Raw genomic sequence first — 15752 nt, forward strand, 5'->3', positions numbered from 1 at the left:
CGACTTTTTAATCAATGGTCACAAATGACCTATTTGATACAGGGGAAAAAAAGGCAGATGGGCTCATCCAATTATTTAGTTTGGACTAGCCAAAGGGCCACATATGGCCTGATTTTTAGGAATTTGCCCTTTGTGTGTCCTCCTCTCTTTTTTGTAGCCCTTTGTGTTGCCCACTATTGGAGATGAGTTTTGAGAATTTTGGGCTATATTTGATTATATAGCCCTCACTTGGAGATGGCTTAACATGCCTGCAAGAGGAGAAATTATAGAATAGTACCGTATCACCATGTCAGCTGGTGATACTTCCACTCAAAATACGCCATGTGTCAATCTTTTTTAAATAAATTTGATTTTTTTTACAAGCTGTATTTAAAATTCATTATTTACATTTAGAATAACATTTTAGAAAGACAAAATCCAAAAGACGCCATAACCACCTCCTTCCCGCCACAACCCAACCCAATTTCCCCACTCCCATCGCTTGCTGCCGTAAAGATATCAATGGTCCTAGTGCTGCCACATGTAAGAAGATTGAAGAATAAAGCTGTTGAGATATTGTTATACCTGTTAGGCAGTTTAGGAAAACTGTTAGTATTGATAAGAGAATGTTAGAGATGTTAGAGAGGTTAGAAAACACGTGAACAAGGCTTTAACTCAGTTGATATAAAGTCTGTAGTTGTGCCTAGTTGAGCTTAATGAGAAATACAAGTAGTCTCTTCTCTATCTCTGAAATTCTCTCTGCTCTCTCTGCTTTACTTCTTTTCTCTCTGCTCTATATTTCTTTTCAGTCTTCCTATCTTAACATGGTATCATTCGCCATGGATCGATCCTGATATTCTGTTCTTCTGCTTCCGCACTCTCTTCCTCTTTGTTTTCTCTCTCTAGCTTCTTTCTCTACTCAAACACTGCAACCAATTTCGTGTTCTTTCCTCTGCCTATTACCTGTTTGATCTTTTGCCTCATTGAAAATTCTTCTTCAATATTTCTTTTTCTGAAAGTTTCTTTTCTCAACCCTAAATTCTTCTCTTTTCTTCTTGGATTCTCCACATGGTGACTACTACTCAACTTCAGATTCTCCAATCTCCGATTACCTCTTTCATTCCTACTGTTTCTACCTCTCTCATTACCTCTGTTTCTTCATGACTTTCTCCTCTACTCCTCTTTCTTGAATTTTATTCTTTCTCGCAAGTTTAAAGAATAGTTTTGCCTATCGGCTATTTGCTAAATTTCTCTAGTGAAATCCTAGTCTTGATTTTCTCCAAAATTGACCTTTCAAAGTATTCTTCTTGCTCTCTTCAACTTGTATGCCTTATTTCTACTCAAATCTTGAAATCTAGCACAATTACAATTGACTTTTACTTAGAAGTAAGGCACGATGGTGAAATTTGATTAGGAACCTTACATTCCTCTGTTTTTCTGCTTTCTCTGACATTTGAGTTGCAATTCTTGCAATTACGGTTAAAGAACGATCATTTCTAGCCCATGACTATAATTACTCAGGTTATCTTTTTCATTCTGCTCTTCTGGGTTTTCTTGGATTGCATCTCACTTATTGGTTGGTGTGAGTAAAGATTCCTTTCTTATCCAAATATGGTGACTGCCTCTCAGTTAGTGATTCCTTACTCTTCTATTGTATCACTGGTTCCTATGGTTTCTAATGTCCATGTCAAGTTGGATGATACTAATTACTTGCAATGGCACTTCCAAATGAACTTGATGCTAGAATGTCATGGCATACTTGGTTTTGTGACTGGTTCCCATCCATGTCCACCTCAATTTGTTGTTGGTTCTAATTCTAAGGAAATTGAAGCATATAAGGTCTGGCAGTTACATGACAAAGCTTTGATGCTATTAATCTCTACTACTTTGTCTGCCTCTGCTATGTCTTGTGTAATTGGTAGTACCAATGCTAGGGAGATGTGGTTAACTTTGAAAGAAAGGTTTGCTATTATTACCAGGACTAGTATTTTTCTTCTGAAGACTTGTCTCTACAATATGAAGAAAGGTTCAGATTCTATAGCTCAATATCTTAATCATATTAAGGATACAAGAGATCAGCTATCCTGTGTTGGCGTGCACTTTGCTGATGAAGACATTTTCATCTTGGCTCTCAATGGTTTACTTGCAGAATACAACACTTTTAGGTGTGTTATGCGATGCCGAGAAAGTATGCTCTCATTCAACGAGTTTCAATGTCAATTGCTTACTGAAGAAAAATGCTTGCTAATGAACAAAAAGAAATAATGCTTGTTCATTCTGGTCATGCTTGCTATAGAGGTTCACCATATCACAGTCCAGGTAGAGCTACTTCCTATTATCCTCAGGAATCAAGATCTTGTAATGATACAGTCTACAGTCGATAGGTCATCAAGAGATTTTGTTTACTAACTCCGCATCAACTGTTTCACCGTTACCAATCAAGACAGTCTTTAGTATTGATGCATTTGCTGAAGAGGAAGCCACTGTGTCTCCAATTGGTTCTCCAATTTCTAAACTCCAACTTTCAGATGAAATAATTGCTCCTGCATATGTTGTGCTGCCTCAGATACCCATATGCCCTATAGTAAGCCATTTTGTGGGCCATGCATATGGTGCTGATTCTATTACATTATTTCAGGCAATGACCTTACATGATGGCAAGGCCTCTGGTTCTCATGATGAGGGTGAAACTGGCAAGACTATTATCTCTGGAAATGACAAGTTTGCTGGGGACATTCCTTTGGTGACGCAAAAATTGCACTTTGATCGCATTTTGCATTTTGATCTCAACGTAGTTCCAGATATACAAATCTGTGTGCTAGCCAGTGATATTGATTACAATGCAACGGTCCTGCTAGTAGTTCCATTAACCATTGTCAGTTTTATTTTGGCATTGAGTGGAAACTCAAACACATGGCTCAACCTCCTGGTTTTACAGAACCTCTATATCTTGTTTGTACACTCTGGTTTTCCTTATTTCGGATATTGCTTGCTCCTATTCTTTCTGCAGACCAGTTTGCTGACATTCTCACCAATGGTCTTTCTACTTCTCTGTTTCAGCAGCATTGTTCCAATCTTATGCTTGGCTCCTCCAAACATGCGATTGAGGGGGGATGTAAAGATATCAATGGTCCTAGTACTGCCACATGTAAGAAGATTGAAGAATAAAGCTGTTGAGATATTGTTAGACCTGTTAGGCATTTTAGGAAAACTGTTAGTATTGATAAGAGAATGTTAGAGATGTTAGAGAGGTTAGAAAACACGTGAACAAGGCTTTAACTCAGCTGATATAAAGTCTGTAGTTGTGCCCAGTTGAGCTTAATGAGAAATACAAGTAGTCTCTTCTCTATCTCTGAAATTCTCTCTGCTCTCTCTGCTTTACTTCTTTTCTCTCTGCTCTATATTTCTTTTCAGTCTTCCTATCTTAACAGCTGCCCCCTCCCTTTCTTCCATAAAAATATGCAAGATCTCTTAGACCATGGGAGCAGAAAACAAAACCAATATAATATATTCTAAGTATGTCAGGAGTATCCATCACTTAAACCCACCTCACCACCTGGTTGCCTCGCACTACCTCATGATGAACGAGTGCCTCTGTTGCTCACAATCCCACCAACCTTTCATAAATATCGCACGCCACTCAAGAGATTCATGGCACACCTTTGTGATTGATGAAAACATATGCCTTCATAATCCTTACCACGACATGAAAATTTGAAACCGTAGATTCTTTGGTTGATAAAGATTTAATTCTGGGAATAACTGTTGTACAAAAGATACAAATTGCATCATGCCGAGTGTTTTATCCATTTTGGGGTCGTTTGGTACGTCGGACTGTCATAGACTGGACTAAATCCTGGGACTGTCTTGGATTAGCTCGGATTGGCCTAAGCTGGATTAAGTACTGACCTACGTTTGGTAATACGTCGGACTAAGAAGTTGGATTGTAAAAATAGTGAAGACCTATGTTTGGTGCAGTGTCGGACTAAAAAATAATTCTTGTAATATTTAAATTTAATTAAGAATTTTGACTTAAAATAAATAAATGTTGCAAAGAAACCCAATTCAAAGATTTAAAACAATAATAAATAAATAAAAATTCTTATATTTTTTTAAAGAAGCTGATTTTTAATATTCTTAAAAATAATATTTTTAACCCAAAACAAATATCCCAAACCCCACCCACCCCTTCCGTCCTCTCTTCCTCTCTCCATCCATCCTCCTCCCTTCTCTCCTCTTTATTCGACAACCAAGCCCCCCTCCCCTCCTCCTTCTCTCTTCTTATTTTTCTCTCTTTCCTCAACCAAATCCATATCAGGTTTTTTTTTTTTTTTAAATAAACCAATAGATGTTGCTGGGGTTGGGGGCAGAGAAATGAGAGGGAGCCATTGATGTTGCTGGGGTTGGGGGCAGTGCAGTGGACGACGATGGGTCGGAGGAGATGGGTTTCCAGAGTTGGATCGGAAGAAATTCTAAAAATACGTTTTTTTTCTTTTATTGTTGGGTCCAATCAGATCTTGGAGTTTTAGTTTTTTCAATCAAGAAAATATACTTCTTGGAGCTTCAATTTTGTTGAGGTAGGGAAGTTGCGGAAGAGAAAGTGATGAATGGCGTCAGGGAAGAGAAGCCAGGCCAGTGTGTTGGACTCACCTGTTCAGTTTAGCGACAGTACTATTTTGTGAACCACATTTTAGGCTCATTATATTAGAGGAGCTAGTGAGCCATTTTTTTCACTGTTGGACTGCATAGTCTCATTTAAGTTAGTCCTCTCTCTTACCAAACATGGGTTTTAAGTGCTATTTTGTTCAGTCCAGGTTAGTGAGGCCTACCAAACATGCCCTTTGTGTCTGGTACAGTAAGTTGTTGTGGGGCTCTTTGTTGGCTTGTCCAGATTGACCGTTGTCTATTGCTTTCTCAGTTTCGATTGTTGTTGTGGTCTATTGTTTCCCTCTTTTCTGTTATCTCTTCTTCCTTGTTAAGGGAGGAGGTTGGGGTGGGGTGGGCGGTGGTTCTGTCTTTTGGATATTCTTATTTTCTCAATTTTATTTTAAAGATAAAAACATATTTAAAGTCCAGCTGTAAAAAAAAAAAAAAGCTTTAATTATTTAAAAATAATAATACGTGGCATATTTTGAATGGAAGTATCACCAGATGACATGGTGATACGGTACAGTACCATTGTATAATTTCTCCTGAAATAGGTCAAAATTCCCCACCCATTAATAAAAATACAAGCCCGAGTGAGCAGCCCAAGATTCTACCAATAAAATCGCGTGTCATCTTTAAATCTTTTAATAAAAAAAAAATACAGAAGACAAATATGAGTTAGGTCAGTTAGTCAAAGTAGTGTGCTGGCCCTTTTGTATTTGAGTTCGATCTCCCTCCTCGTACATTAGTGATGTAGAAAAAATGGCAGAAGCAATTGAAGAAGAAATGGAGAGATGTTCGCACAAGAGCAAATTCGGCAAACTACGGATTTAGGCTCCGAGCTCAGAATTGGGCCCATGGCCCATCGATTTGAAGAGAACGGTGTCATGAGTAAAACTCACCGCTAAGCCATGATGTATGGGTTTTTTTAGGCATCCAAAATCGTTTAGTAGCCCGAAATTCAGTTTTAATATTTTTATAGTTTTTGGAAGCTTTGTTAATTTCTTATTTTAATTCCTTGTTTATTCCTACAGTTTCTAGGAGTATTTAACTATATTTTACACATGGCTAGGGTTATGTTTTGTTATTCCAATTTATCAATAAACCTTGAGATTTCCTCATATCTTTCTGGTAGATTCCAGAGTTACATGTTTTAGGCTAAGGTTTTAGCCAATCTATTATCACGTTGCATCAATTGGAATAATTTAAAATATCGCTATAGTATACTTATTAAATAGCAATTAAGAAAAACATTGTTGATTCCAAAAGTTGAATCTAACAGGATACAATCGTAAAATAATAATCACCCGAAAACACAAAATGTAATATAATATGTGACTTTATTATAATTTTAAAAGCAAATGGTCAATAGGATGGGTAAAGTTTTAGAAGAGAGATTAAACCACAGTGGTACCCTAGATTAAAAAAATGTTAAAAAAACAATTGACTTTATGCCCTATGGTTTGACAATTTTGACAATACTTAGGCCTTCTCCAACCCATGAGGGGCTAAACCCAAATTTTTTTCCTCCAAAAAGTAACTATTTGGGTTTTGCCCGGACTAAAATAATTTTTTCTCCTAACCCTCCGGACTCAAATTTTAAGTCCGCAAATTTATTAAATTGTTTAAGTCTTTTTTTTTTTAATGGATAACTTTTCTTCATTTAATCTTTTTAAATAACATCATAATTTAATTTCTTGAACAATTTGACCTAAAACAAATTGAAATTCCATAAATTTAATTTTATTCCAAAAGTAAACACACAACATAAAAAAAACACACAACATTAAAAAAAGCACACAACATAATTGAACACACAAAATGAGGATTGAAACAATTGTCGACCTCATTCACCATCTCCAAAGCTCCTCTAAAGGTGATTGATCAAATCATGTCGAAGACTCTGATGCACATGTGGAGATCGAACTCTATTATGAAGAATCATGTAATCAGAGAGAGTCTGCCTATTTTGGTGGTACTCATATGTAATGCTTGACTCCAGCTCATATTGTCTTGCTCTCGTTGGGCTAGTTTGCACAACATGATTGTGGAGGATGAGTACGAATATGTTGAAGAGGAATCTAATGATGAGGATACGTGTCCACAACGATAGCCATCATGATTGAGTGGAGGTTATCCTTGCACCACATACGTGCAGGGCCCCGAACAATAGCCCATCGAGCCTGTAGTATTCCAAATGCTCTTTCAACATTCTTCCTATACGCTTCTTGCATTTGTGCAAAAAGCCTCTTCTTTGGGTTATCAGGAGAAGATATGGTTTTCACTAAAGTAGCCCAACGGGGGTAGTTCCCATCTGCCAAATAGTAGCCCAAATGGTATTGATTTCCATTGACAATATATTCAACATGAGGAGTCACTCCATGTACCACATCATTGAACAATGGAGAACGAGCTAAAATGTTGATATCATTGTTGGATCCAGCGGCTCCAAAAAAGGCATGCCAAATCCATGTGTCGTACGAAGCCACAGCTTCTAGCACAACAGTGGTTTTTTTTTTTTTTTTTTGTTGTGACCGGCCTGCCCAAGAAGATGGGCAATTCTTCCATTCTCAGTGTATGCAATCATGACTTCCTAACATGCCTGGGAAGCCTCGACTGCTTGCCTTGTGCAATAGCTTGTAAAGGTCAGCTGGATTTGGAAACCTGAGGTACCATTGGCCATACACGGCTTCAACAGCGCAACAAAACTTTCAGAGTGACTCAAGAGCTGTGCTATCATCCAATCTACAGTACTCGTCAGTCGCATTAGCTGAGCATCCCCATGCGAGCATACGAAAAACAGTGGTTAACTTTTGCTCAGGGGATAGCCCTTGTCGGACGAGCCTGTCTTTTTTTTTTTTGGTGAAAGTATGGCTCGTGGTTGACAACATCATTCAAGATGCGGTAAAACAACTCTTTCCGCATTCGGAATCGCCTACGAAAGTCGGTGGTATTAAAATGTGGCTTTTCAACGAAGTAGTCGGACATGAGATTGCTATGGCGATCTTCTCTCTCACGGTTCTTGTACACACGACTGACTACCGACCCACCATGTTTGGTGGCTTCATTATCCTGTGAAGTATGGTGGACAATGGCTTCTATCACTCTCTAATAATGTTCTTCATCATCTGAATCATCATGAAACATAAAGGAAAAGATGGCATTGCCACGATTATCCATTGAAAACTTCAAATGATATGAAAAGTATGAGAATGAAGAAGATGATGTGCTTGAAATGATATCAAAAGTATGAGAATGAAAGAGATTGATGAAATTGACAAAGGAAAAATAAATTGAGAAATAGATTAAATATTTTTGGAGATTAGTTAAGAAATGAGTGAGTATTTATAGAGTTTGGAGTGAGTTTTGGGGTTTTGACCGTTGGATCTTTTTTTTACCTATAAAATAGCTTAGATTTAATCTAGATCGTTAATTTAAAGTTACTATTAGAAAAAAAAAATTAAAAAAAGAGATTCTTCTTTTCCAACATGTCTTTGAGCTGGAAACAGCCAGCATGTGGGCCCAATTGATACTATTTGATTTTAAAATTTATATAAAAAAAAAGGAGACAGCCAAAGCCCAACGGCTCTCTCACCTAGTGCCGACACGTGGCCCATGGCACAGACAAGCCCATTAGAGTTGGTCCAAGCGCGGGTCCTAGTGTTTTTCTCATCTCCAAATGCTCTGCCACCTCAGCGTGGGATCCATTGAATAGTGTTGGGTCCAGACAATACTTGGACCCATATTTGGGTCCAATTTTGAGTTTTTCCAAATTTTGGGTCCTTCATTTTCTTGGGTTAGGAGAGATTTTGGGGGATATTTTGGGTTTGAGTCCTTGGGTTGGAGATGGCCTTATAGAGTACCTTCATGTAGAATTTAACTATTCAATTTTGAATAATTTTCTCTTTAAAGTTTTAGCATTGCTCCTTCACTTGGCAATTTGACATTTCCGTGTGAAGATGTTCTAAATTTTAGCAAAACAAAAGGAAAAACAAGAAGAATTCCAAAGTCAGAAGACCTTTCATAGCTGCCACAAGTCTTCAGATAGTGTAGGTAGAGTAGGGTTATCTTTAATATCCTCTTGGACTTTGGATTTTGGTGGACTTGGTCCCCTTGCTGTATTTCCATAAAATACGTCTGAGACCAGTGCAAGATTAGATGCCAAGATCCCTTCTCAAAACCCATTAAACCAAACAGGGTTGTGGTAATTTCTCCTTCAAATTTAGTAAATCAAATCCACTGAGAATGAATGCATCTTTGCTACTTTTGGTGACTAAATTTATCGAATTGGGTAGATGGTATTGAATTGATACTAAAGTTGCTAATAAATACTTTTTCAATTATCTTGGTTCTTCTCTTGAAAATAAACTAAGTTTTGACATTTTTAATAAACTTCTTCCCCTTTCAAGCGCATGCAGAGACAAAGACGGTGCTAGAATTTATATTTTGAGGGGCCAAAACTTCAAGCTCTAATGAAAACATATAACAAGGCATATATTTTAAAACACAAAGAACAATAAAAGCAACAAAAGATAGTTTAATAACCACAACAAACAAGAAAATAGAGTAAAATTCAAGAGTTGCGTGCATATATTAGAAGGGCCATAAGAGTTTCAAGTCTTCATTATCTTGGTTCTTCTGTTATGTTCCCTAATTTTGACGTTCATCATGCCCTCTCCGCTGCTGCCCCCACACCCCCCTCACCCCCCCTTCCTCCTCTCTCTTTTCTCTCTACAAAACAAGCACGCCAAGGTCCATTTCATAATTCAAAGTCGCTAAAATTTGAACGTAATAGCTTTTGAAGAAATAGAATCCAAAGTCTTCAACATGTAAAACCCTTTGATCAAGAAAATAAAAAAGAAGAAAAAAAGGTCTCCCTTGAAGCCACCACTAGAATATATTTATTTATTTATTATTATATTATACTTTTAGTTGGGACTGTAATGAGTTGGTGGCTGTACGGACAATACATTCTTTACGCAGCAGCTCATCTTACGCACTCAATAATACATCAGCATCATCGAGCAGCCAGGACTTTTGTAGGAGAAGACGAAGATGGAAGTGTGAAAACGCAGAATAAGTAGGGTCCACTGAGACGTGGTTTAGCGAACAAATTCAATCCGTCACTTTTTTTATATAAATAATATTTTACTTTAATTTAATATAAATTGTGGAAATAAAGATTCGGATTCAAGTGCAGAGTAAAGAGCATATTCGTTTTAATCAACTTTACTCATTTATGCGTACTAATTTGGTTTGATAATTCAAATAATAAACCAGTTGTTTTAATTAAGTTAAGAGTGGGGTTTTTCTTTCAAGTCAAACAGACATGTTCTCGTATTGTGAGTTTTTACTATACATTCAAATAAGATGGAACTTGATTAATTTTGTTTGAATTATTTCAAAACAAAAATACAAGAAATATAATCTTTAATTAATATTATTCTAATAGAAATATTGCAAAATGTTAGTGAGTTTTTTTATTTATATAAATAATATTCTATTTTAATTTAATCTAAAATACGAAAAAAGAGATTCGAATTCGGGTGCAAAATAGAGAGCACATCCACTATAACCAACGTAGCTAAGCCCATGTCTGCGTTAATGAGTTTTTATTTGCTTCACACATTTCTTATATGTGAGTAAATTGTGAAAAGTTTTTTAGAAACAAAAAAGTAAATTATAAGGAGAAGTTTATAGGACACCATCTATTAGCTAAATCAAACTTAAAGGTAGGAAGAACTGAAACATGCATGGAGTTAAATTGATGAACCAAACTAGTAAGCATCTGCTATAAATTTTGCCTCATGAAAGTAAGTTGATGAATGAGAAATGTGTAGTCAAATTCTACTAAATTTTATCTCATGAAAGTAAGTTGATGAATGAGAAATGTGGAGTCAAATTCTACGAATGAGAAATGCTATAATTTTGACAAATGAAGATAATGAGCAAATAAGTTGTAAACTCAAGTCATTTTAACTAGTCAAATTCTATGAATGAGAAATGCAACAATTTTGACAAATGAAGATAATGAGCAAATAAGTTGTAAACTCAAGTCGTTTTAGCTAGTCAAATTCTATAAATGAGAAATGCTATAATTTTGACAAATAAAGATAATGAACAAATAGGTTGTAAACTCAAGTCATTTTAACTATTATAAATATTACGTCAGTTGACTAGAACAATGAACTGCTTCTTAGCATCTAAGTTTAAATTATCTTATCGGTACTCTGTAGATAAAAATATATATTATGAGAGTGAAGAAAAAAAATGGCAATAGAGAGAACAGAAACTTGAAGAAAACTCCATATTTATTAACACGTGTAAGCAGCACCAAGTGACGACTGGGTCTTGGATGACACTTGAATCAGACTTTTTGACAATTTCCATTCTACTGTGTACAAGTAACTGCTATACGCGCCACTTCTTCTATTTGATTTCATGTTCTGTTGGTAAATAAAACACACCCCAAACCCAAATTTACGCATTATTATTTTGATGGTCGTCTTTGGCTCGGTTTTTGAAGTGACTCTCTCAGAAAGAAATAAAATTCAAAGGGGCGTACGCAACCAATATAGACTTCGCCGAGACTGACTACCTTCCCAATCACATTTTCACATTAGTTCACAAAACCCAAATATTGCTTCCTATTTCTAATCTCTTCCATTGTCTTCTCCAAAGACCAAAGGCCATAGTTTCTCTACACCGGCAACAAGCCAAGAACCTCCCTCTCTATCTTTCTTTCTCTGAGCGCCTGAGGTGATTTTCTCTTCTGGGTCTTTTTCAATCTTCCATCTTTTTATTTTCTGAATCATTTTTTCTGTTACCTTTTGATTTCTTGAAGTTGGGTTTGCCTGAATATGTCTCTAATTTACATAGATGATGTTTTTTCTTTGTTAAACCTGTCTTAACTCTCCTGTTCACCTGTTTGTTTTGCTTTTGCCTTTTGGTTAAACTTTAGTTATGTTAAAGTTGACACCTTTTTAGTAAACTGGTGGATTCACAACCAGATTGGAATAGCCCACATGATGAGTGTTGTTCTTCATTTGGATTTTCTTTGTAAAATATCATCATCAAGCAGCCAGATTAGCTGCATATTTGTTCATAGTTTTGGTTGTTTCCAAAGAAAAAAAAGAATTTCGGAGTCAATGCATGCTTGATTCGGTGTTGTATTGTACTGGACTACAAATAATTAACTGGAGTTGAAGAAAATTAATTCTATTCTATTCCGGACCTGTCAACTTCCAAGTTGTCTAGACAAACAATTGTCAGAGGTTGAAGGCTTGAAACAAAAATGATAACAAGGGTAAATGGCTTTTTGAAACATTAGTTATGAATTTGTGAGTCACATTTTAATTTAGTTTTTGGCATATTTTCTTGCTATGTGAAGTCATACTTAATCTGAATGAATGGATGAAATCTAGTTGGGATACAAGGACAATTCTTTCTGTTGCATAGAATTTATTAGTCCATTCTTCATGAAGTTTTTGAATTAGTTCCCGATTTGGAGCCGTTGGATACATTCTTGAAAGTTTACATCTTACTCAAATGCTTTGATATTGCATTTCCATACAATTGTGCTTCTGGATAATAGTGTTCTTACAATGGTTGGCAGGTCTTGAAGTGTTCATACAGTTATGAGTTGTTTTTCCTTCTTATGTAGAGGGGTGAACTCATCAAAAAAACCCGGTTCTGATGTTGATAAAGGTAGGCTACAACGCTGATCATAGTAAGGATAGCGAAGCTTCATAATTTTCTGGATAGATTATTTTCCTACAAAATACTTATATATTTTTTATCAGTAGTAGAGGAACCAAAATTCTTCCCAAATTTTATTCACCAAATGATTTGGAAAATGACATGACAAGAAGATCTTAGTTGTGAAAAATAAATGAGATCAAGGGAGAAACCAATTATGAACAAATGAAATGTTACCACATCAGTTGGTATCCATAATTTTGTAATTTATTGTGGTGTCTGTAGAATTACTTTTATGAGATTATTATTCATTGACAAGCTCATATCCTAAGATAAGACACTTTTCTTATTCCCCACCCATAAGTTTCTTACTAATTTTTCTCTGTAAACAGAACTCTCTGGCATTCCTGATGTTAAACTTTACACTTACAAAGAGATGAGAATCGCAACTGAAGATTTTAGTCCAGCCAATAAGATCGGGGAAGGTGGTTTTGGTTCTGTCTATAAGGTATATTCGGATTTACTGTCTTAATATATGTTTTGTATACCTGTGGTGCATTGATCTCAGTTGAAATATTATTTCTCCCGGGACCTTGTGAATGACACCTATTTTAATTGCTATTGTGAATTATCAGGGACAACTTAAAGATGGAAAAATGGCTGCTATTAAAGTTCTTTCAGCTGAATCAAAACAAGGGGTGAAGGAGTTTTTGACAGAGATTGACGTGATCTCAAAAATAGAGCATGAAAATCTAGTTAAGCTCTACGGCTGTTGTGTTGAAGAAAACCAAAGAATTTTGGTCTACAACTACCTTGAGAATAATAGTCTTGCACAAACTCTTATTGGTAATTACCTAGCTTTGTTCTTGAATTGAAATTTCTTGCTGGTGTCTACAAGTGAGTGAGTTAATGAGGGTGCATGTGAAATTTGCGAATGTGTTACCTAATGTGCTTGGGTATGACAAAGGAGAAGTTCTCATGCAAATAGTTGTCGGGAATAAATTTAAGTATATAGTTCTGTATTCTTGCCTTTTACATTATGAGTTGTGCGATTTCTGTTATCTTAGATCCAGTGGTCTATTTCCATTAGAATTGATTCAATCCTTTTCTGAGATCAATTTTTCTATTCTTGAAACTTATGTTCTTAAACTGTTTCGTTTCAGGTGGGGGTCACAGTAATATCCAGTTCAGTTGGCGAACTCGGCGTGAAATATGCATTGGGATTGCATGTGGTCTTGCCTTCCTTCATGAGGAAGTACGTCCACATATTATTCATAGGGATATCAAAGCCAGCAATATTCTCCTAGATAGAGACCTAATGCCTAAAATTTCAGATTTTGGTCTTGCAAAGCTTATTCCACCCAACATGACCCATGTTAGCACCCGTGTGGCAGGAACAATGTAAGTTGTGATGATCTCTTTCCTTTTAAAATCGGGAATTGAAATTCAAATCTATTTTTAGTTCCAAAACTAGAGCTACAATATTTTTCCTCAGAGAGACAAAATTCACTTTGAGAAGAAATAGTTGAAAACAGTATCACAATATTGAATTACATACTTTGTGTTCACAACTGTGAATCACTTAACTATGCAAATCATATGCATATGCTCTTAAATTTATAATTTATTTCTTAGAATATCCTTCTTGGATGAGCTCTTAGTATTAGTTATTATGTTCAATGTATGAATAATGCTCTCTCTTCTTTCTCCATTTAAGTCTTCCTTTGGATGTCTGTCTATATCTTTGTTGATGTATCGTAATCCAAGCATTTACTGTCCTGTAATTACATCTATATTTCTGGTTTTAGAGGTTATTTGGCACCAGAGTACGCAATACGAGGGCAATTGACAAGGAAAGCAGATATTTATAGCTTTGGGGTGCTCCTTGTGGAAATAGTCAGTGGAAGATGTAATACAAATACACGACTACCAATTGACGAACAGTATCTGCTTGAAAGGGTATTAATTTCAGATTTATTCTGTCCTTACAAGCTTTTTCTTTCAATTTGTTTAAATGAAAAACATTGGATGGCATTTGCATGTGTCATGTGATTTTGGTAGACGCAGTTTTGCTTTCATATTTCCTGGTTACAAGACCTTTTGTTTCTTAATTCATTAAAGTAAATTATAGAGTCAAGGAGTAAAATCATTATGGCTTAAGTGATCACAGTAATTTGGGTACTGCTAAACTCCTGTTGGTATTTAAAAGAAAAAAAAAATTGGTCTTTGACATGCTGCACATAAACTGATAAGGCTTTTGAAGTTTGCAACCTTGTTTCCTATCAATTTGTTTGTTGCTGGACAATTTTGTACAGATGTTGTTTTTACAAATTTTTGTGTATGTGAGTTGTGTGTTATAACAGCTTCCTTCATAGCCATGTTGGCTTGTATTACCAAAGAGCAGGTGTGCAAGACACGGTGATGAGGGAAAAGGCTGAATTTTTATTGAAATGCTACTCATTGTTTTAGTCATTGATTCATTTATGTCATATCGACTTCGCCTAAAAATATGTTTGATTATTTGTTTTATATTGAATTCTACACTGCAGATAACCAATCAATTATCGTAGGCATGGGCACTATTAATGACTAGTGCATTCTTGTGTTGCAGACATGGCAAGTCTACGAGCGGAGGGAGCTTGTTGGACTGGTAGACACATCATTGGACGGTGATTTTGATGCCGAGGAAGCTTGTAGGTTTTTAAAGATTGCCCTCCTCTGCACCCAAGACACTCCGAAGCTCAGGCCGTCCATGTCATCCGTGGTCAAGATGCTAAGAGGTGAGAAGGCTGTTGACGATAATAAGATAACAAAGCCAGGGTTAATATCTGATTTCATGGATCTCAAAGTAAGACCCCCTCAGAATGCCAAGCCTGGTAGCACAATGACTACTACGTGTACCAATAATGCGTCCTCTGGTTCAGACAGCCAGGACAATTCAACCTTGTCATTAGAAACCTCAGCTGCTGCTACTTCCACCTTCATTTCAACCATGTCATCAGAAACCTCAGCTGCTAATACTATGAGCTTCACCTTCGGCACTGTATGATATGACCTCACAAAATTTGTGGATTTCATTTATTTTTATTCCATTTAGGTTTTTGGGGCCTGCTGTCCTTATGTAAATTGTATATTGTGTTTCTTTCCCTTTTTTTTTTTTTTCAGCTAGACCCTTCTAGCCGGAGGTACTCTTTGTAAACGGATCAAGGTTTGGTAATTCAAAGATTTTGATGATTTTGTTTTTCCTTGCTTTCTCCTACTCCACGCACAAACACACAACATGCAAGTGGAATGAAATTATCTCAAGCTTGTGCTCTATAATCTGGTAGAGTCTATATTTGTATTATATACTATCACGTATTTTTTAGTATTGTTGATCATGTCAGATCCGTCTCACGCCATGACGTATCTTGACTTGGCAATAGATT

General features: G+C 36.2%; 1 protein-coding gene across 1 annotated transcript; it reads left to right on the forward strand.

The window, feature by feature from the left end:
- Positions 11122 to 15569, forward strand: LOC109948953 (putative serine/threonine-protein kinase). Its single transcript, XM_020562956.1, has 7 exons — positions 11122 to 11385; positions 12242 to 12333; positions 12717 to 12832; positions 12960 to 13170; positions 13488 to 13725; positions 14133 to 14283; positions 14936 to 15569. Exons 2-7 carry the CDS (start codon positions 12264 to 12266, stop codon positions 15371 to 15373), a joined length of 1224 nt encoding a protein of 407 aa, XP_020418545.1. The 5' UTR covers positions 11122 to 11385; positions 12242 to 12263; the 3' UTR covers positions 15374 to 15569.

This window comes from Prunus persica, chromosome G4, assembly GCF_000346465.2.
Source record: "Prunus persica cultivar Lovell chromosome G4, Prunus_persica_NCBIv2, whole genome shotgun sequence".
Taxonomy (NCBI): domain Eukaryota; kingdom Viridiplantae; phylum Streptophyta; class Magnoliopsida; order Rosales; family Rosaceae; genus Prunus; species Prunus persica.